The following is a 20,017-nucleotide window of genomic DNA, read 5'->3' as shown; positions in this document are numbered from 1 at the left end:
GCTCCAGCGGGGCCGGCGGGCGGGGGCGGGCTCTGCCTCGGGTCAGAGCAGCTCGCGGGAAAAAAGGGGCGTTTTTAGCCAAATTCGGAGCATCCACGTGCCCGCTGGTGCACAGGCGCTTTCCTACGAAAGCGAGCCCGAGTCCTCCAAGCCTGGAGGAGGAAAGTGTCTCTAAATTCTTCCCTCTGGCCGGCCTTTCCTCTCTCCGTGAAATTGCAGAGAAAACGGGAGTGCCAAGCACGTCAGGCCGTCCSCACCACCTTTTCCTGCTTTTCTGTGAGCCCCTTGGAGGGGAATTACAAGAATTCCTTGAAACAGATGTATTGAGGATAGGAATTTATTCTGACTTTATTTTATTGCTTTTATGCCATATAATCAAACTTCATTTGCAGGAGTTGTCTTCTCTGCCCACTTYAACTGTAATTGCTTTGCTCGTGTGCACCCTGGTGCACAGGTTCAGCCCTGGTGGCTGATTTGGCTGTTACTGCCAAATAGGAGAATAATAGAATGAAATGTTTTAGAGAATGCACTTTCTCTCTTTATTTTCTTTTAAACAGGTGCAAGCTCTGTATATTCTCACTGGGTTTTCAAGTAATTCGGTGTAATTCAGTAAACTGCAGATATAGGTTGTGTTTTTTTATTTGTATGCTTCTATTTCCCRTGAAGCCTATTTCTGTGATATTTTTACCATGAAATAGCACTGGGGAGGGGCAGAAAAGGGAATATCTCTTGAGTAATTTCTTTAGGCCATGCCAAATAGCTGACGTGCTTCTAGAATGGGGGAGAATAATTAACAGACTTCTACAACACGCTGATGAGGAATCTCTCATGTCAAGAGCATAGATTAGCTTTCTGCTGCAGTGCAATTAAGTAGGAGATGGTACTAAGACATATTCTTAGAATACAGTAAGTGTGTAGTAATCAAACGGTTTTCTCTGGCTTCAGAATCCTGGGCAAAGAGTTTCAGAAGGAAACCAATGGTGCCAGCTTGTTAAAACATACAACATATTGGCRGGGCAAGGTTGTGGGCACGTTTGCATGATTTGGAAACAGTTTGAGACTGTATTTTCTGGACAAGCAGCTTCTCTCAGCATTGTGCTGTTTATTGTATTAATGACATGTACAAGTGGAACAGAAATCCCTTTTGGGGACAAAAAGGAGATTCTGAAGGCTGGAAGTAGGACTAGCTTAATTTGTTTGGGGGGAGGGAACGTATGTAGATATATGTTCCCAAACAATATATATGCACACACAAATCAAAAATAATTTTGTGATTATCATAAAGGACTGAAAATGTAAAAGATGTAAATGTTCAAAATGTATATTTTTCTTTTTGCGTGTTGCATATATTTTCCTTTAATATATCCTGCACCTTGGCTGAATAAAAAAAGATTGCAGAACAGCTTGAAAACCTTCTGAATTAATGCAATATATTAGATGGCTGCTACCAAGTCAGTGACTTTCATGCATCRTCAGGTCTGTTTAGCACACTTCAGAACTCAGGCTTTTAAAAAATTCARTATATTCAATAGAAATAGGAATTTTATTGAGAAAGAAATGCGTCATGGTAATTCAAGGCTGAATGTGCTGGATATAGCCGAAATGTAAGCAGCTGTGTAGAGTTCCATTTCAACTGATTTTTGAAGCAAGAAGGAGCATCTAACCTGTGTTCCCCGAAAAGTCCTTTCTTAAGCTTTCGTTTCCTTCTCTACCGGAGCTGTGCAGTTTGAATTTTATTGTTAGTTGTTTTTAGGTGTGAGCAATATTATTTGCATCTTTTAATCACAACCACTTATTCTCCCATCAGAGGGAATATATGAAGGAAGAAGTGGAGGAGGGCGCTGAAGATGAGGCGACTGAATCGGAAGAAGACCCTGAATTTGATGAAAGAATTGGATGCCTTTCCAAAGGTTCCTGCCAGCTATGTAGAGACTTCAGCAAGTGGAGGCACAGGTAGGTCTGAGTTGTTTTTGTTGTGATTCATGCTGGCCATTGACTCAATTTAGTGTGCTATTTTGGGGAACAGAAACTTCAATAGGAGGAAGATGGGCATCTGTGTGTTTAAAAATAGTTGGTTTCGTTGTCTCTTGATTATTTTCGTGGACTAACAGAGCTGGTCTCTTGTAGATGATGAAACATTATCTTTTCCTGTTAGGCAGAGTACATTCACCTTAAGTGAGATTTTTGTCTGTAACAAGTGAGGCTCAAACCAGTGTAAATGTGCACAGTAAACATGTCTACGCAATTGCAAGTGAAGTGCACCATGCTAAAACCAGAATAAAACTCCTTGTTTGTGGAGTCCCACTGAACCTTGCTCTTTTAATTGTTCAAAGCTTCTGAGACCTTTGGAAGTGCAGATTGCATTCAGCACTRTCCTTCCAATACCTGGAGAGGAGAAAAAACTTCTCTGGAGGTACCTAAGAGCTGGCTGGCTTCAGCATCAGGATGAAGARCAGCTTTCCTGCTTTTTATCTTCAGGATGCAATAGCTTTTGAGAGAATAAGGGAAGCCTTTTGAGAAACTAGACACTACTGCAGGATATGTAGTTTTATTTTGTATCTCAGTATCACAAGTTAGAGTTCCTTGTCCAACTTATCCCAGTGGCATTATACATGTTGAAATTTTGTAATGGCATTGAATACAGCATTCCCCTGTATTGTTTCCCTCAGAATTAAAGCATCAGGCTCCATCCCATGATAGGGATGGAATCATACTGAGGTTCTCTTTTCAAGCTGTATCTTAAAACTCCATTGCACTTGTGGGTTGTAGACCACTGTGTAAATACTTGGAGTTTATCAAAAACGGGCTTGTCTTTCTCCAGCTGCCTTTTGCAGAGTCTGTAGAAGTCAATGGAAGGCAGTGGAAAGCAACTGTTGTAAATAAGCTGTAAAAATCAATACAGTGCTGCATAACTGAAGTTTTTTTCAACTGAAAGCCAAGATTTATTAAAGGCACGTAGCAAGAGCCTCTGTCCAACTCCAGCCCCAAGTGTGGTGGGATGATCTTCCCTTCAAAGGTACAACTTTGCAAGCATGCTGAACAGGCTGCTTTGGAGACCTGTAAGGCACATCTAGCATTAGAATATACCATTTAATTTTCCTAATGGTAATTTCAATTCGGTTCTTTATTTCCTCAAATGTTGGTAGAGTGGATAGCTGCATGTTTTTTTAACTCCAGAGGGAATTGTTCCAAATAATTGGGTTTGACAGTTCTGTGCTGCTGCGTACAAGTAACATAATAAGGGCATTTCTGTAACTGAGCAGTGAATATAATGCATATTATCTGTTTGCTGTTTTCTTGCCCCTGAAACTATATATATATGTTAAAATCTCAGATTGCTGAGATGTAGAGACTTGAAGGGATTTCAAGATGCACTTCCTCGTTCCTTGATGTTTGAAACTAGAATGAAGCTTGTCTAGGGTTGCTACGGAATTTGTCTGCATTTTGTTTTATATACACAGGAAAGTCTAACCTATTTTTAAACCCTCCATGGTGGGGATTTCACAGCCTCTCAGTCAGTCCAGTACCTGACTGTACTTGCTGTAAAAAGACTTTCCTTGATGTAAAGGTACTTGAAATAGCCTCAAACAGATTTAATGAGAGCGAAGGGGTTTTGCTTTTATCTAAGCTATTTCTCACCAGTTAGAAGCTCTCAACCAAATACTGAAAACTGCAGCAAACTTGGTGTTTACCATATGAGAGGTCTTGATTTGATTCCTGAGAACTAATAGTTTTCTTTAATAGTGTCGTGTCTTTGCTACTGGCTATATAGTAGCAAAGCCTTTAGGGGAAGCCTGAGCACCTGGGTAGCCTGATTTCAGAGAATTTTTGTGAATAAAATAGGTGTGAAATTCACATTCTTTTGTTATTTCAGTATTTGGGAAAAGGGAGGCAGTACTGATGAAGCTCACATTGTCTTGCCAGCTCTCTTCCACCAAGAAAAAATGTCATTGTGCCTGGCAAGAAGGTCTGATAAATTGTGCGCAGCTGCTGCTAAGTCAATGGCACTTGAGGAATTAGGCCTTTTTTTTCCCCTCCTGTATAAAAGCAAATGCTGTAGGTATGAGAACCTTTCTTTAAGAGCAGCCAATGGATTTATAAATGAATTAAAAATATCAATAGTTTACTAGTTATACTCAAATGCTAGAATGTTAAAATTTTCTCCTGTTTATGTGTGTTTTTATTTGTTGTTCCCCTTCAGTTTCTCTAATAGCGTTTACAACTATAGCTTTCCTGACTATAATGGAGTTTATGGTGTATCGGGACACATGGATGAAATATGAATATGAAGTAGACAAGGATTTTACTAGGTAATTTTTACCTTTTGTAGTTCTTTAGAAAGTTTCAATTGTTTGCATTTCAGGAAAGAATAGATTTAAAGTGTTCTATGTATTGCAAGCATTTAGTRGCTGGAATTGAAAATGAAGTAGTAAAGGAGCTTACCTTTTCTTTTGTTGGTTGATTTCTGTGAGGCTATTTACCCATGGTTCTTTTTGAAGGTAATGGGGATGCTGTAGACTGAGCACCTCTAAATATGACATTTCTTGCATTGAAATAACTGTAAAAACTCCGGTTAGCTAGTTGCTATGGTAACAAGCTACATATGCATATACATATGCGTATATTAATTGGCTCTCATATATACCAGAAATACTAAAAATTCCTGTTAGGAAAAAAACAGTGTGTGAGAAACTTGAGGGAAAAGCATCACAAAAAGAAGCCTGTGAGAAGACCTTTTTTAATAAGTGTTGCAAGTAAAAACAACAGTCTTCATTATATGAGAGTGTTTTCTGGGAACAGCTTTTTCTCTGCCTGATCTTGAATGTCTCTTGCTGTTTTGGAGGATTCTGATTTGGAAATAGACCGGGCCATCTTCAGGACGTAACAAGAGGAAGGTGCTCAAAATACTTATAGTTTCAAATTTGTAACTACTTTACTGTCCTGATACACTGAATTATGTGGAATTTAGTGCATTGTAGAAAAACTACATGTGAAGCATTACTGAAAAGCGTGCACTCTTGATAGGAGGCAGCCAGACCGTTTCATCTGTTTTAAATGGCCTGTGTCTTTATCTGTTGGTGTAAATTTTGTCCTTTAAATATATTTCTACAAATAACCTGAAAATGTTAGTGGACATGGTACATTTGATGTTACTTATTACCTTTTTGCATTCTTTCCTTTCCAGTAAATTAAGAATCAATATTGATATTACGGTTGCCATGAGGTGTCAATGTAAGTATTCCACCAGTGAAAGTTGTTATTTTATCAGTGACTTTTTTTATGATCTTGCTAACATGAAGTATTTTATATCTCTRTTGAAAGAATAAAATTGGCATGAGATTTGGAGGGAAGAGAAACGGTATTTATGGTGTCTTATGTACATCTTCCAGAACTTTAGTTTGCCTGTCAGCAAGAAAATAATTTGTTCCAGCTTCTCTCTAGCTTAAATATTATAGAAGTTTGTGGTGAGACACAGCTGACCCCCAGGCCAGAATTTATCACAGTCATGAATTTAGTGAATGTTAATTTGGTCTGCTGCTTAGCGGTATTTGAACCATCAAGTAATTTCATTCTCTTGCTTCCCATTTGAAGGGAGTACTTCTTTTGGCAGAATTTAGTGGTGAACCATTATTTGTATGCACTGTTTCAGTTCTTCATGAGAGACAGACAGTGAATACTCCTTTTATCAGGCATGAAAGCAAAGCTTAAAGAATCTCCTTTTTAGACTGTATTAAACCTTGAAGTAGATGTACTTACATTTGTCTCATGAGTTTTAATTCACATTCTCCTCATTTAAGATTATATCTTTAAATACTCTTCTGCTTAGCACGAAGAAGTTTGGAAATTGCRTTTTTAATTATGAGGAATAAATACTTTACCTGTTTTGACTAATCTTGATTTAGATTTGGTGCTTGTAGAACAGATAAATTATTTAACTGCACATAAACATACCAGATTCCTGTGATCTGTTATGAATCATTTAACACTCTTGAAACTGTTATGTTTACTACCTAGTAGAGTTTTTTGCCTTGTAACAGCACAGCGGTCCACGATATTTTGAATTTGCTTTTACTTACTGAAAACTAATATTCTGGGGTTTTGGGGATGTGTGGTTTTTGCTTTTGTTCCTTTTTTTCCTCTTCTTTTTTGACATGTTAATGTATTTGTTGCCAGACTTGTTTATCTGTTAGGACTGTGTTAGGACAGGGAAAATAGATTTTTTTTTTTTTTTTTTTTTGTCCAGTAATTTATTTTGAAAGTTTACTCCTGGGTTTAAGGTATGCTCTGAAATTTGATTTCAGTATTATGTTTTTCATGATCCTCTATGTGCTTCTGAGCAATTATTTCTCTGCTTGAAATAGATGTGGGGGCCGATGTTCTGGATTTAGCAGAAACCATGGTTGCCTCTGCAGATGGGCTGATCTATGAACCAGTAAGTTTATTCTGCCCCTTTATTTAAAAATAAATTGCTCTTTACTTGGTCTAATGCACTGCTGGGTTGGTTTGCTTGATGGTATTTTTTTTTCTTTGCATTTGGGCTACACAGAATATTTCCAAGTTTTAATTTTCTTTATCACAAACTAAAGGCTGTGGATATAAAAGCCTATGCTTTTCAAGTATTTCTATATGCTTTGAAATAATTAGACCGAAGGCAAATACTTTGTTGTTTGTAGAAAGCAGAAATGCAAGTTCAGCTGTAATAATTGAACCTTATTGAGAAATAATTCTTACTATTTCACCCYTACATGCACCTCTTCCCACCTCATCGGGTGTACGTGTTAGTGAGGAGGTGGGGAAGGAGCTGGTTTGTTTGCTCCTCCTTGCAACGTTCTCTTTTCTTCTGCACCTTCATTTCTGCCGTGCTGTTACTGCTGAATATTCCCACTTGCCCTGATGATCATAATCTTAGAAGAAGCTCCCTGGACTTAATCTCTATTTTGGCTGTAGCTCTGGGTAGGTTTGAGCATTCGTTGTGATTGAATTAACTGTTCTGGAGAACACCGATGTTAACTGATTTGGCCCACAGTGTTCCTGGTGATAACCTTCTGCTAACTGGAGTGTAAGTGGTCTGGTAGSTGGGGTTACAGGAGTGTTTAATGAGAGATGACCCTGGTGATGAACAAGTTGTTCCTAGGCCCTTGTCTCAAGGATTGCTCCTCTTTTCATTGTGATTGCRTGCATCAAAACCATGTATATAAACGGCATCATTTAGAAGCAGTGAGTGGCAGTTTAATTCTTCYRGTCCMTATTTAAAGATTATCCACTCCATARTTAAAGATTAGAAAGGGGCAGACTGCTAATCTAAGTTACAAGAACTTTAGGAAAAGATACTGCAATTCTAAATGTAAACAAGTGGAAAAAATGAGAGATGATCAGAAATTTACTTTAATTTAACACTGAATGCTTTACTGGAAGTGCCAAGTCCCTTCCTGGACTTGAGTGTGTGGTGCTAAATGCCGTGTTTTTATAAACATCTTGRTTCTCCTTCTGACTTCCTCAGCTGGGACTGGGGTGCTTCCTGACAGTGTGTTTTATTAGGTGTGTTGTTTTTGTTTCAGGTGATATTTGATCTCAGCCCCCAACAAAGAGAGTGGCAAAGGTAAACTGACTCTAAAGCACTGATATGCCTCGAGTTTGGACAGTTATTTGTTGCATTTATTGGTGCTGGGAGTGACCTTAAGGCGCTCCAGAGTTGCGTGGCAGAGCTTTGGCTTGGGTTTCGCAGCCCCTGCTTTTAATTTGAGTGCAAACCATTGAGAAGCCATTAATTCACTTTCCATTTATCATCACTTGAGATCTCTGTTATGAATAAATTGTCTCACTGTAATTTTTTTAATAAAATGCTGCTGTCTTAGGCTTTTTAATTAAGTAGTAATGACGTATTTGGGGCTTTGTTTAAACTTTGTGCACAGTAACATTTTTTCCCCACTTCATAAATCTGTATATTTGCTCTCGTAAGATGAATATAAATTTTGCTTACCAGAAAAGCTCACCCTCTTCAACTGATAAATATATTAAACTGTATTGCTTAAAATTCTTGAAACATTAAAAAAAAACCAAAAAAAAAACCTGAGAAATGCTTCATCAACATGCCATAAAAATGTCTGTGTGCTTTTTTTGAGGCCTGTAGTCTGTTCTTATAGCTGAGTTTGATAAGATTTCCTGCGTTGGGTTTGAACTCCCTTGTGGAATGTCATTGCAGGCCCCTGCAGGCCAGGAGATGTATACACGGGCTCAGAAACACCAGCTACTGGTTCCAGACAAATTAGGTCACACAGCTTTTAATTGGGGTTCGAATGAGTGACAAGTTAGCTTGACACCTGAATCTCAAGCTGTGCCATAGTAGCAAACCACGGCACCCCAGTGTAAAAACAAGACACTTTCCATCTTTTTCATGTAATTCTGTGAACTGGCTGCTCATTAAATTGAGTTAACTCATTAAATTGTGTAATTCAGTTGTGTTTTTGATCTGTATTCTTGATAGCCCTATAACAAAACCTGAAACTTATTTGGGAGACCACATAGTTTTAGCATTTTTGTTATACCCTATCCTGAACACAAGAGCTTGAGTAATATTTACATTCACTTATTTTTGAATGAAAGAAAATACTCTCCATATTCAGTGCAATGCTTCTAATTCTGACATGAATTTTTGTCAACTTCGATATTTAAAGCCTGTAACTGTAGCTGGTAATTGTCAAGCTCTCTTTCACAGCTAACTGCTTTTATTCTTTTCTCTAATCTTTAGGATGTTGCAGTTAATTCAGAATAGGCTGCAGGAAGAACACTCTCTTCAAGATGTGATATTCAAAAGTGCTTTTAAAAGTGCTTCAACAGCACTGCCACCACGGTAAAGAAGGGCCTGGGTCATCTCCCCTGCACTGCCCCTTTTAGACTTGCATTTTGTTACGGTGGAGTGGGGTTTTTTGTTGTTTGGGGTTTTTTTTTTTTTGTTCCTGTAAAGGTTATTTTTAAAAAAAAAATCTACTTTTTCATTGCTTCTGATATCCACCATCCAAAATTCTTACCTTAAAGCTTTGCTTTGTTTTTTTTTCTGAATTAGATTTTATCAYTTGATAAATGTGAGCTGCTAACATATTTCTAGATGAAAAGGTTACTTTTAGGATAACAAATGTGATCTTGGTCTGTATTTGTGTGATGTTTATGCATAACATATTTTCAGTTATTTAATTAAGAGTTGTAAAGTTTAAAGTAGTATTTTTCCTACTTGTTCTGGAGAGCTCTTGTTTTATGAAAGCCTTCTGAAGTTTCCAACCTGGTGAGGATTTATAGGCTTACTTGTTTTAAATTCTTACCAGCTTATTCTTAAGGTATGCTCAAGAATTTCCTCAGGAAAAGGAGAAGGAAAATATGAAGAGGAGAGGTGGATGATTATGCTCAACCTTTATGCCTGGGGAAAGAAATGTAGTTCTATYCCTCCTGTTAATAAATATTTTCTAATTATATTCCTTTTTTGTTTCCATGCAGGGAGGATAATTCATTACAGTCACCAGATGCATGCAGAATTCATGGTCATCTCTATGTCAATAAAGTGGCAGGGAATTTCCACATAACTGTGGGCAAGTATGTTCTGTTCAATTCCTGGAAATAAAAAAGAGTATCACATAGTACATGCATGTATGTGTGTATGTACTTTTCCTACTAAGGACTCTTATTGTTTTTATTTATCTTCCCARATGTGGTTAGTATTGCTTTGCATGCAGTTTCTCTTCTTTTTGAGTTTTTAAAAATGAATTATTCTTGCATGCAGTGTAGTTGTAATGAATACCAGTGTCTTACGAGATGAAAACCCTTGAGAATTGGTCATTTGTGAGTGTATCATGTGGCGTAGACTGCTTGGACTTGCTCCATACTTTGGGCTTGTTCAGACTTACTCTCCTCTCTTTTGGGACAGAGTTAACTAGCATGGCTAAGACACAGATAATCCCATCTCACTGTTGAGATATCTTAGTTCCAGAACCATATTTGGGGCCATAAATGTTAGATTGCCTTGATTTGAGAGACTTTGTTATACTTCTGCAGTGTTGTTGGTTTATATACACAGCCTACAAATTTTGGGTTTTTTTTTCCCTATGTTCTGTCCCAAATCTGCTGTTCTGTTTGCCTTCCTGCCATCTTTTGCCATCAGCATATTTCTTTTATTGTTCCTCATCATGCTGTCTGATATCTTGGACACTGGATATTTTTAGCATCCACTCTGTGCCCTCCAGCATGTGATTCCACCTTGTGTCTGTGTGGACAGTCCCCTGATAATCCTTTTCTCGAGCTTACCCCCCCTCTCCTGTTTGCTTTTAGATGTCCAGCTTCTTAATTAATCAGGTCCATTTTCAGAGCTGATTACCATACGTGTAACCATACGTGTGTGTCCCCATCACTTGTATGTCCCCATCTGTACCATCTGCAGTGCTGAAAGTTCTCTTGGCTTTCCTCTCTTTGCATTTGCTCATGGCCGTGCTTCTCCTGAGCGTGTTGCCCTTTCTCCTCTGGTGTTTCTGGGCATGGTGAYGTGGGTGACTCCTGGGTAACTTTGCTGTAACCTTCTCATGACTGATGGTGTTTTTCTCCACCTTACATCTGTCCAAAACTTGTGTGTGTTTGTTAATAATTTAGCTTAAGCTGAGTAGGGAAATTTTGCTATGTTATTGACTTGGGGGAATGAAGGATGTGTGACAGGGTTTTACTTTCAGACAGAGTGGTTCTCTTTTATTTACCTCATGCTGTCACCAGCCTCTGGATTGTACTTTCTGTGCAGGACTGTAAACAAGTGGCCAGACCTGAAGTGAATTTGCTTAGTCATAGAGCAAGTACAGAGTGTAGAGCTAGCTTAGTCATAGAGCAAATACAATGGAGTTTACATTAATCTCTTGAGCTGTTTTGCAGCTTTTCTTATTGTAGAGCTTAATAGGGTTTTTTTACTTGCAGTCTCCTGGTTTTACATGTTCTTGGCGTTCCTTAAAGTGCAAGATGCTGGTTTCGTGTAAGAAGGTTTTCATGAATCTGTCTCCACATCACTCAGGCTGTCTATACTCGGTAGCAATAAAAACATAACGTTCATTTACATATAATAATATTTAGTGAAATAAATGGGGAAGCTTTTCCACCTAATCCTCTTTAGAAAAACTGTGTCTTTCTCTGGGGCTTGACTAAAGAGTGTTTCCTAACCCGTCTCCCTCTCTTCAGGGCAATCCCGCACCCGCGAGGCCACGCGCACCTGGCAGCCCTCGTGAGCCACGAGTGTAAGTTCTCCCAGCACCTGCCTGGCAGCCGGGACCGTTGCTTTTCCCCTGCTGCCTTCCCGTTTGAACGTTAGTGTAGGTTGAACTTGAGCTGCAGGGATCTCGCAGGACAATTCCATTGCAAAAGATGGTGGAGAATATTTTGGGGAGTGTTAAAACTCAGCAGAAGCAATCATTTTTATACATCAAACACTATCAAGCTCTATATTTTGGTTGCTTCAATGATAATGATACTGAGCAATTTCAGATGTATTTTGCTATTATATAGGTACCGTGGGACATTCTTGTATTTCATTCTATAGTATTTTCTCCAAAATGTAATCTTCAAAAGGTTTAAAATATCCAACCTGTGTGCTTAGAAACCTTATTTTCTTAGTTTGAGTCTAGATACTGAATCTGTGTTGCTGCAGTCCTTGATAAGAAGGTGGATTACTGGGTTACTTCACTTGGTTAAACTTCCAAGTGTCTGCAGATAAATTTACATTGACAKAAGTGTATAATATTGTTGAACATAACTATGTCTTTGCAAAATTACAAATCTTTGTCTTTGCAAAATTTCATATTTTGTTTAAAAACTTTGTTTCGTTCCTCTGTGTTGTCTTTCAGCCTATAACTTCTCTCATCGAATAGACCATTTGTCATTTGGAGAGCTTATTCCAGGAATTATCAACCCTTTGGATGGAACAGAAAAAATTGCCTCAGATCGTAAGTGTTGTGTATTTTACCTTCTATAGTGTTACATTTATTAGAATACTGTCTTGTTTCACAAATGCTGTGGTTTACAAATAGCTTGTTGCAATAAATTTGGATTTGTGTTGTTCTCCTACGTGGCATCTTAAATGGACAATATCTTCTAGTAGAGAACTTAAAAGAAGAATTTTTAAGCCCTGTATTAAAAGGGAGATTCAYGGATCCCATTTAGATCCCATAACTCCCCTAAAAACTAGTGAATTGATTACAAATCTGACATGGAGGTTCCATGACTGCCTCTGGGTTGTCACTTCCTTGTGTGTTGCAAGGGCTGCACGAAGGGTTTCCCGTTTGCTCAGCTTCCTCCTGTATAAACAAGGGCCTGTAGGAACCCACCTYACACAGGAGGGGACCCCTGCGCCTCCCCCTTGACCCTCAAAAGCTGCATTTTCTAAAGAACCTTCAAAAGCTGCTGCTGCTCCRGAGACAGTCGGTCTGTTGGATGTTCCAGCTAGAATGCGACGGAAATGTTCACAGATTCAATTCTGATTTTGTGTATTTGGAATAAATTGATCTCTTTAAGRTGTAGAATGAGGAGGGGGTGATCATAAATGCATAAATGTGCAGACTGCTTTGGAAGGGTTTTCTAGAAGTTGGTCTAATCAAGAGAAAAACTGTAACCCATTTAGAGGGGCTCCCAGAGCTGTCCACACAGTCAGTGGCGGGAGTCCAGTCAAGTCACTGTCCCCTCCAAGAATCTGTCTGCAAATTGCATTTTAAACCCTGAGCAGTCTGACATCAGGGAGCTTTTCTATTACATGAGTAAAGTGTAAATCTCTGAGCACAAATGTGGTAAATGTGGTCTTGCCGAGGGAAGCTGAACCTGTGCATGCAGGTGATGCTGAAGTAAGTGTGGCAGTGTTAGAACTCCCTGAAGAATGTTTGTAGTGTGAACAGCTTAGTTGATTTAAGTTTATTTTAAACAGTATTTGTTTGACTTCTTTGCACATGTGTTGGATGATCTTTTACCCTGTGCTTAGTTCAAAGCTGAGACTTGTTTTGTTTCAGACAACCAGATGTTCCAGTACTTCATCACAGTTGTGCCAACCAAACTCCACACATACAAAATTTCAGCAGAAACTCATCAGTTTTCAGTAACAGAAAGGGTGAGTAGAAATAAGAAAATAATGCAGAGAAAAACATGGTAGTGCTCTTAGCAAAATATAAGGTTTGAAAAAAATGGAGCTTGCCTCTGAAAACTCCTCAGGCATGGGCAGAGACTCCCTAGAATATCCCAGTGCACCCGATTTATTTRCAAACAGCAAAATACTCCTGGTGAAAGAGCTGTGCTCAGTGACACATATTGACTTCTTGCAGTAGTGTCTAGCACCTGTAAATCTGGAGTCTGATAGTAAAACTGGTGATAGGAACCCAGTCAGTACTGCTGCTCTGGATGCTCCTAGTGTGTATGTGTGTCCAGAAGCTCTAGGTCTGTGCCCTGTGTTTACAAGTGTGACATTACAAGTGTTTAATCTACTTCTGTCCTTACCTACTTCAGAAACAAAACAAACAGCCCAGCTCACTTGAATGAGACAGACTTGGTGGTGGAGGGTGAGAATATTGAAAAACTAACAACACAGAAAGCTCTATTTTGTATCTTTTCTCACCTGTCTTGTTTTGTTTCTGTAAAGGAAGAACGAAATTACTGCAGTGCAGGACATATCAGTGCCCAATCATAAGGTGGCAGTGTCCACATAGAAGGCTTTTCCATACGGGCCATCTCTGTGCCTCATGGTTTCTCCTTGASTCTGAGCTCTGTTGTGCTCTTTTATTCATAAGCCACATAATTAAGCTTTTTTCAGAGTTTTTTAAAAGAAGGGGAAGGAGGAAGGGTTCCAGGCTGGGTTGTATCAGAGCAGGCAGCTGTGTGGAGCTTGGAAAATAAGGCAGGCAGCTCAGCCTCCTTAAACTTGATTGCACTGAGGTTTAATTAAGCCAGTGAAGCTTGGGAGGTGGGATTGGTACTTGGGATACTCCAGTTAGCCACGCTGAACAGATCTGATCCCAGCAAGGCGTCACTGACAGCTGAGCTGCATGAAACACCTCAGATGCCTTCAGCAACGGTTAGCAGTTAAATCTGCAGCACTCGAGTCTGGAAATAAACCAGAATGGTCTGAGGAGAAAGGCTTATGCATCTTTGGGGACTGAAATTTTATGATTTTATGAATTTGATTTAACTCRGTATTTTTCCTCAATTTTTCTTAGTATTTTTAATTGCAAAAAGACCAAAAAGGCTTAGGGCAACCGTAGAAGGGAAAGAACAAATAAAGTCAGGACGAGGTCCTAGGCCAGGGGCTGTTTAACTAGCCCCAGTTTTCTTTGCTGTTTTAGGAAACCTGGTCCTCCAGGTTTCCTAAACCCTCCTGGTTTCCTCTTAGGAAACCTCCTCCATCTTTTAATGCAGAATGCTGTCTTGCTCTTAAAATACAGGTTTTTATTTATTTTTGCCAAAGCCTGTGTGGCTGTTATCCTAAATAATACATCATTCCAGCACCAAACTGTGTGAGGTAACAAAGGCAACAGTATGTTACGTGCCCAGGTTAGCTGACTGGGGCAAAGTTGCACGGTCTCTATTTCCTGAAGGGGCCCTCTGCTTTGAATTTTGTAACCTGTATTCTGCATGTTTCTTGAGCCAAGGCCAGGTTAGATCCGTAGGCGGGATACAGGGCCTCCCTGCTCAGTTTTGTGCCCCTGCCTTCTCTCTTCCTGTTATGCATTTCTGCAGGAATGTGGGGCCTTCCCTCTCCTTCCCTCTGCAGGGCCTTCCTGCCACTGTCTTTACCAGCAGCTCTGGCTAACAACCAAAACCAGGGATTTTCTTGGCTTTGTCCTGCAGAGTTTTTTTAAGTACAGATTTACAGCAGTCACGTTATTTACTTGGGGCTCTCTTTGTCTGGRGTGTTTCTGGAAGGCTCAGCCAAAGCATCTTGATGCTCCCTGTTCTTCCATGGATGGCTAACTCGGATGAAGCAGCCGTTTGTCAGCACACCTGTTAATCCCTTTCCCTGGCATTGCTGTGATGTGTGATGTGTTTCTCCCTTCTCTCCCGTCTTCCTCCCAGGAAAGGGTCATTAACCACGCAGCCGGCAGCCACGGAGTGTCGGGAATATTCATGAAATACGACATCAGCTCCCTCATGGTGACAGTGACCGAAGAACACATGCCGTTTTGGCAGTTTTTAGTGAGGCTTTGTGGCATTATTGGGGGGATTTTTTCAACTACAGGTAACTGCTGATACCTTGGATACTTCTTTCTCCTGATACTTCCTTTTATTCTAATGTTAGTTTCTCACTGTTTACATGGTGGTTTATTGCACTGTACCATGTTTAAGTTTTGGATAGTTTTGCTGTTATCTTCCTCTAAGTGTTACGGTCTTTGACAAATTCTCTTTGATGCAGGAATTTTACACGGCTTCGGAAGATTTGTAGCAGAAGTTATTTTTTGCCGTTTCCGACTGGGCTCTTACAGATCCACACCAGTAAGAAAAACTACATTTTATAAATATTTTGTAAGTGGTGCAGCTTCCTGAGGAGGGTGGTCAGATTTTGGAGAGTACTTGTTGCAACCTAAGGACTCGGTCCTAGTGCAGTTTTATAGTGGAACAGCTCTCACACGCATGTGTGAGTGCAGAGAKGAAGCAGCTTTTAAAAGCAGTCAGGAAAGGTAACGTTTTAGGAAGAGGACCTAACCTACAAGGTAGGAGGGGAACAGARGAGGCCTCTCTAAGAAACTCCAGGCCAAACGGAGTGAAAAAGTCAAGTACTCTTTACCTTTCCTTTTCTTGAGTGTTACAGAATTGGTCCTCTAGCAAGTACCTGGGTTTATTTTCTCTCCTTTTTTCCTATACARTGTCTTTAAGGTTTCTGTTTATTTCTTCAATTTTGGTTGAGCTTTGCCAGCAGACAGGTTAAAGTGAGTGAGGGAGGGTGAGTATGTGAGCAAGTTCTGTTGGGGAGGCCTTATAGCCAAGGTGGCAGGATAGGGAAGGGTTTGGGGACAGCAGGGCTGGGAGTGGCCTCCTGGACGAGCCGCGGCTGACGCTTGCCTCGTGCCCGCCCCGGGTGACACTTGCCTCGTGCCCGCCCCGGGTGACACTTGCCTCGTGCCCGCCCCGGGTGACGCTTGCCTCGTGCCCACCTAGGTGCCGCTGCCGGATGGCCACACGAGCAACCACTTACCTCCGACTGCAGCCAACAGCAGCGGCCACTAGCGCCTCCGGGAGAGCTCTCTGCTCCCTGCCTCACACACGGGACGTTTTTTATAACAGAGACTGTTGAGCAATATGTTGAGACAGCGCCGAGGGGCAGCGAAACAAATCAAGGCTCTACAAAAAAAAAGAAAACCCCAAGAAACTGATTGTGTAACTCTGTTCTTTTAAGTTGGAGGTGGGAGGTCCTCAGACTGGYGAGATGGGGATGGACCTTCTGGAGATGAAAGGAGCAGAACACRGTGTCTATGGTCAAGCTGAATGGCTCTGAGGGCTGCGAGGCACCGCAGCGGCTGCTCGGGGAGGTTGTTCCTGCCCTGGAAGGCAGCAGATCCCACGGGAACATGGAGTGGGATGTGCGGGAGGGCTGGGCAGCAGGCAGGGCGGCAGTAAGTAATAAGGCTGCTCTTTCCTCATGGAGGTACCAATGGAGGCCACGGCTTAGCTYGTCCTGCCCTTTATAAGGGAAGCGCTAGTGTGTTCTGACATGGAGAAATTCGGGAAAATCCTGGAAAAGAGCGAGGAGGGAGAGTCGCAGCCTCGGCCCCCTGAGGGCCAGCGCCGCTCGCAGGGATCGGGGAGCCCCTGGGCGCCGGCAGCGCCACCGCGTCGCAGGGGCAGCATTCGGCCCTTGCTGGAGGTTTTTGTAAAAGAAAAGAGCAATATCGGTTTTATACTGTAAATACACTACTGAGAACGAGTGCCACAGACRCAGAAGGTGCTTTGGGAAACTGAGGAACAGCCCTTTGTTGCTGAGCTGCTGGCGCACGGCAGTGGTTAAACAGCTACTCCACCAGGGTCCACGTTTTAAAAACAAAGTGTGGTTTCTTCTCAACAAAACCGATTTAATATATTATATATATATAGGAAGATAATGCTGACTCTGGCCTTATTCACCATGGAATGAATGCTGCAACTGAGAGGACTAACTATGGAAAAATAAAGGTTTCTGTGGCAGTGGCAGATGTTGGTGGCTTCTGTTGATGCCCTTGGCGAGGCCCCAGGGAAGGGAAGTAGCAGGTTGGTTTGCTGCGAGCAGCAAAGGGCTCCKGGCCTGAGGTGGCACGGGGGTAAATAAAGGGTGGGAAACGGGGAATGACCTGGCTGSTGAGAAGGATGGGAAGTGAAAGAAGCCGAGTCTGTGCAGGTGACAGGTTGGGTGTTTTCCTCATAGGAGGTCTGTGTCCTCCTCTCTCTCTCTCTCTCCTCCCTTTTTTTTAACACTGGTTAAACTCAAGCAACTTGAAAAAGTTGKTTTTTTTCCCCCCCTTTTTTCCTCTGAATGAGCAAGAAAATCAGAAACTGCAACTCTCTGCTTCCTGCTTTGCCCTTTCTGGCTGATGATTCTTAGCTGCTTACACCCAGCCTGGATTTGCTTTAGGCCTTGCCCTAATGCTGGTTTCTTATCTGCCCGGCACAGGTTGTACTGGTGGGAGGGCTGGATCTCAGCGGACTTTTCTGTACCAGGGCTCAAGTTTTATTTTCTAATCCCGCATAAGAGTCAAGGGCCTTTTGTCTAAAACTGTGTGTAGGGTTTTCGTGTTGCTCTACGCAGAGCAGAGTCTACCTGGAGATCTGGAGAAAACAGTTCATTACAGTGATTTTTTTTTTTTCCAATGATGTTACCTTCTGCCTGCCAGGTGAAGAGCCTGGTAGGGGAAAATGAAAGGAATGGGTCTGCCAAGGGAAAAGTGAAATCTTGAAGGGGCCCATTTTGAACAAAATGTATGTCTCCTCAAAGAGGAATTGCATGGATAGTTGGTAATTCCTGTGCCACGTGCTCTGGGTGTCCCTGCTTGTCCAACCTAGGGTTGGACTAGATGATCTCTAGAGGTCTCTTCCAACCTTAACCATTCTGTGTGTAATTCGGCATTTTCTGGGTGAGGAAAGATGGCCAAAATAACACCTACCTTTTCTCAGAATCATATTAGGCATCAGAGAGGCCCCCGGAGGAAGAACTTGAACTCCTAGGCCGTGCTCCTGGTGGGTCATTGGGAGACTTGGGTCACTGCCTGTCTGGCTTCCTACGTGCGAAGGTCTGTCCTAGCTGCAGCCGGGCCGCGTTGGGTTGGCTCTGCTCCTGCCCCGATGCCCACGGATGCGGTTGGTACGAACAGGGTCCTGCCTGCCCGTCCAGGAGCTCGGGGCTGGGTTTGGGCCTGGGTTTCTCCAGGTCTCGCTCCATTTGCTAGCAGCCCTGCRTGGAACCAGCCCCACCTCCGGCAAGGTGAGGAGGACATGGAGGATGGGGAACTTCTCCTGGCTCCAAAGCTGTGCTTCCCTACCCCAAACTGGGCCATATCCCTGTCTGCAGTCATCAGAAGGCTTTGAGGCTCTTTATTTGGTTGCAGAAGGGTCCGCTTGGACACACTGAGCCCTCTGCGGGCTGCGGTTGTTCAGGAGCTGGCGGGGCAGATTCACCGTCTGTGTAAGTTCAGCTRCGATTAACTGTACGGGCAAAGCCGCGGTCGGAGCGTCTCAGCTCGGGGATAACGTGACAAGCCACAAGAGAAGCTGCAGGGCTAGGGCTGTTCTGTACCACGTGCCGCTTGCTCTGTGCGCAGCAGGAGCTCAGCCCTCGCGTGGCAGCTTCTCCCTTTCGGGCCGGGGCGGTGGGGACGTTTCTCCAAGAGCTGCGTCCCCTTGACGGGGCCTTTCCGCTCTGCCCTGCTCCTGTTTTCAGCAGGCACAACCTGCAGGTGTGTTACGCTCAGCACCAGCTGCAGAAGCTGCTTGTTCCTGGCTGGAAGTTCCGGGCAGTGATGTGATGAGGAGGATTCCTCTGCTCTGCTGCAGCCTGGAGAGATCGTAACCCGGTTCCTCTGTCCTTGGCCTACGCCGTCAGTTTACGCGGAGGAGGGATGAGTTAAGTCTCTGCTCCCTGCCTTCCTCCTCAAACTCATCATGCAGATAGAACAGGAGCAAACGGCCTCAAGCTGCGCCAGGGGAGGCTCAGGTTAGACATCAGGAAGATCTTTTACACAGGAAGAGCAGTCAAGCGCTGGAACAGGCTGTCCAGAGCAGTGGTGGAGTCTTGGGCACTGCCAGGTGAACCGTCTAGATGAGGTGCTTAGGGACATGGTTTAACATGGKTGGTTGTGAGGAGTTTACATTTGGACTCGATGATCTTGAAGGTCTTTTCCAGCCATAATGATTCTATGATCCTAATGTGGAATGGAGGTACCAAGTCTTCTTTCTTTTCCTTTCCCCCCACCAGGCATTTCTGCTCCCTGCTCATGGGCTGTTACCACTAAGATGGGCAAAGCCCGGGCTTTGCAGTCACGTTTTTATTTACAGGGATGGAGACTGATCTCTACCTTAGTTTGCACAGCGATGCTGGGTGATCACAGTCACCCAGAGGCTGAAGGTCGGGGGGGGATGCACAGCTCTTTCAGGCTGGTTTGTGCCTTCCCACCAGGATTCCCACTCCCAGGGCACACCAGGGATTCTGGCTGTTGGTGCTGCCCGCAGCCCTTGCGGGAGGCGAAGCTGCTGTGCTGAGTTCAGTAAAATGAGCCCAATTCAACCCAAATCTGTGTTCACTTCTGTTTCTGTTCTTCAATTACCCCCCGCCACGGGTGAAAGGCGGCGGAGGCTCTGCGGGCTCCGGGCGGCAGCTCCGGCCGAAGGGGCCGGGCAGGCCTGGGCTGCCTCCCTGCGCCGCCCGGGGCCCCGCGGACCCCCAGAGAGGGAGCGGGGGCCGTGGAGGAGCCGCTGGTGCCAGCAGCGCCGGGGCTGCTCCCTCAGCGCGGGAAGGGCGCCACGGGCCGGGCTGTTACCCCAGGGCCTCCATGCGAGTACC

The 20,017-nt window shown here is 42.8% G+C and overlaps 1 protein-coding gene across 2 annotated transcripts in view; it reads left to right on the top strand.

Moving 5' to 3' along the window:
* The window catches only part of ERGIC2 (ERGIC and golgi 2), an 18,881-nt gene extending 1,746 nt beyond the window's left edge, over positions 1-17,135 (top strand). Inside the window, exons 2-14 of one of the 2 annotated variants that reach the window (XM_026046393.1) lie at positions 1,808-1,953; positions 4,202-4,310; positions 5,186-5,232; positions 6,363-6,433; positions 7,560-7,600; positions 8,750-8,851; positions 9,490-9,585; positions 11,203-11,258; positions 11,865-11,963; positions 13,017-13,114; positions 15,070-15,232; positions 15,407-15,486; positions 16,150-17,135. In XM_026046393.1, coding sequence (XP_025902178.1) covers positions 1,848-1,953; positions 4,202-4,310; positions 5,186-5,232; positions 6,363-6,433; positions 7,560-7,600; positions 8,750-8,851; positions 9,490-9,585; positions 11,203-11,258; positions 11,865-11,963; positions 13,017-13,114; positions 15,070-15,232; positions 15,407-15,486; positions 16,150-16,218 — 1,137 coding nt within the window. In that variant the 5' untranslated portion in view covers positions 1,808-1,847 and the 3' untranslated portion in view covers positions 16,219-17,135. The remainder of the gene's footprint in view (positions 1-1,807; positions 1,954-4,201; positions 4,311-5,185; positions 5,233-6,362; positions 6,434-7,559; positions 7,601-8,749; positions 8,852-9,489; positions 9,586-11,202; positions 11,259-11,864; positions 11,964-13,016; positions 13,115-15,069; positions 15,233-15,406; positions 15,487-16,149) is intronic. The other variant, XM_026046394.1, reaches the window with a different exon arrangement.
* Positions 17,136-20,017: the final 2,882 nt, after the last annotated feature.

Source organism: Nothoprocta perdicaria, unplaced genomic scaffold, assembly GCF_003342845.1.
Source record: "Nothoprocta perdicaria isolate Ctin4 unplaced genomic scaffold, notPer1 scaffold_44, whole genome shotgun sequence".
In the NCBI taxonomy this organism is placed as follows: Eukaryota; Metazoa; Chordata; class Aves; order Tinamiformes; family Tinamidae; genus Nothoprocta; species Nothoprocta perdicaria.
The sequence above is the reverse complement of the archived record's forward strand: the minus strand, read 5'-3'. Positions and strand labels throughout refer to the sequence as shown.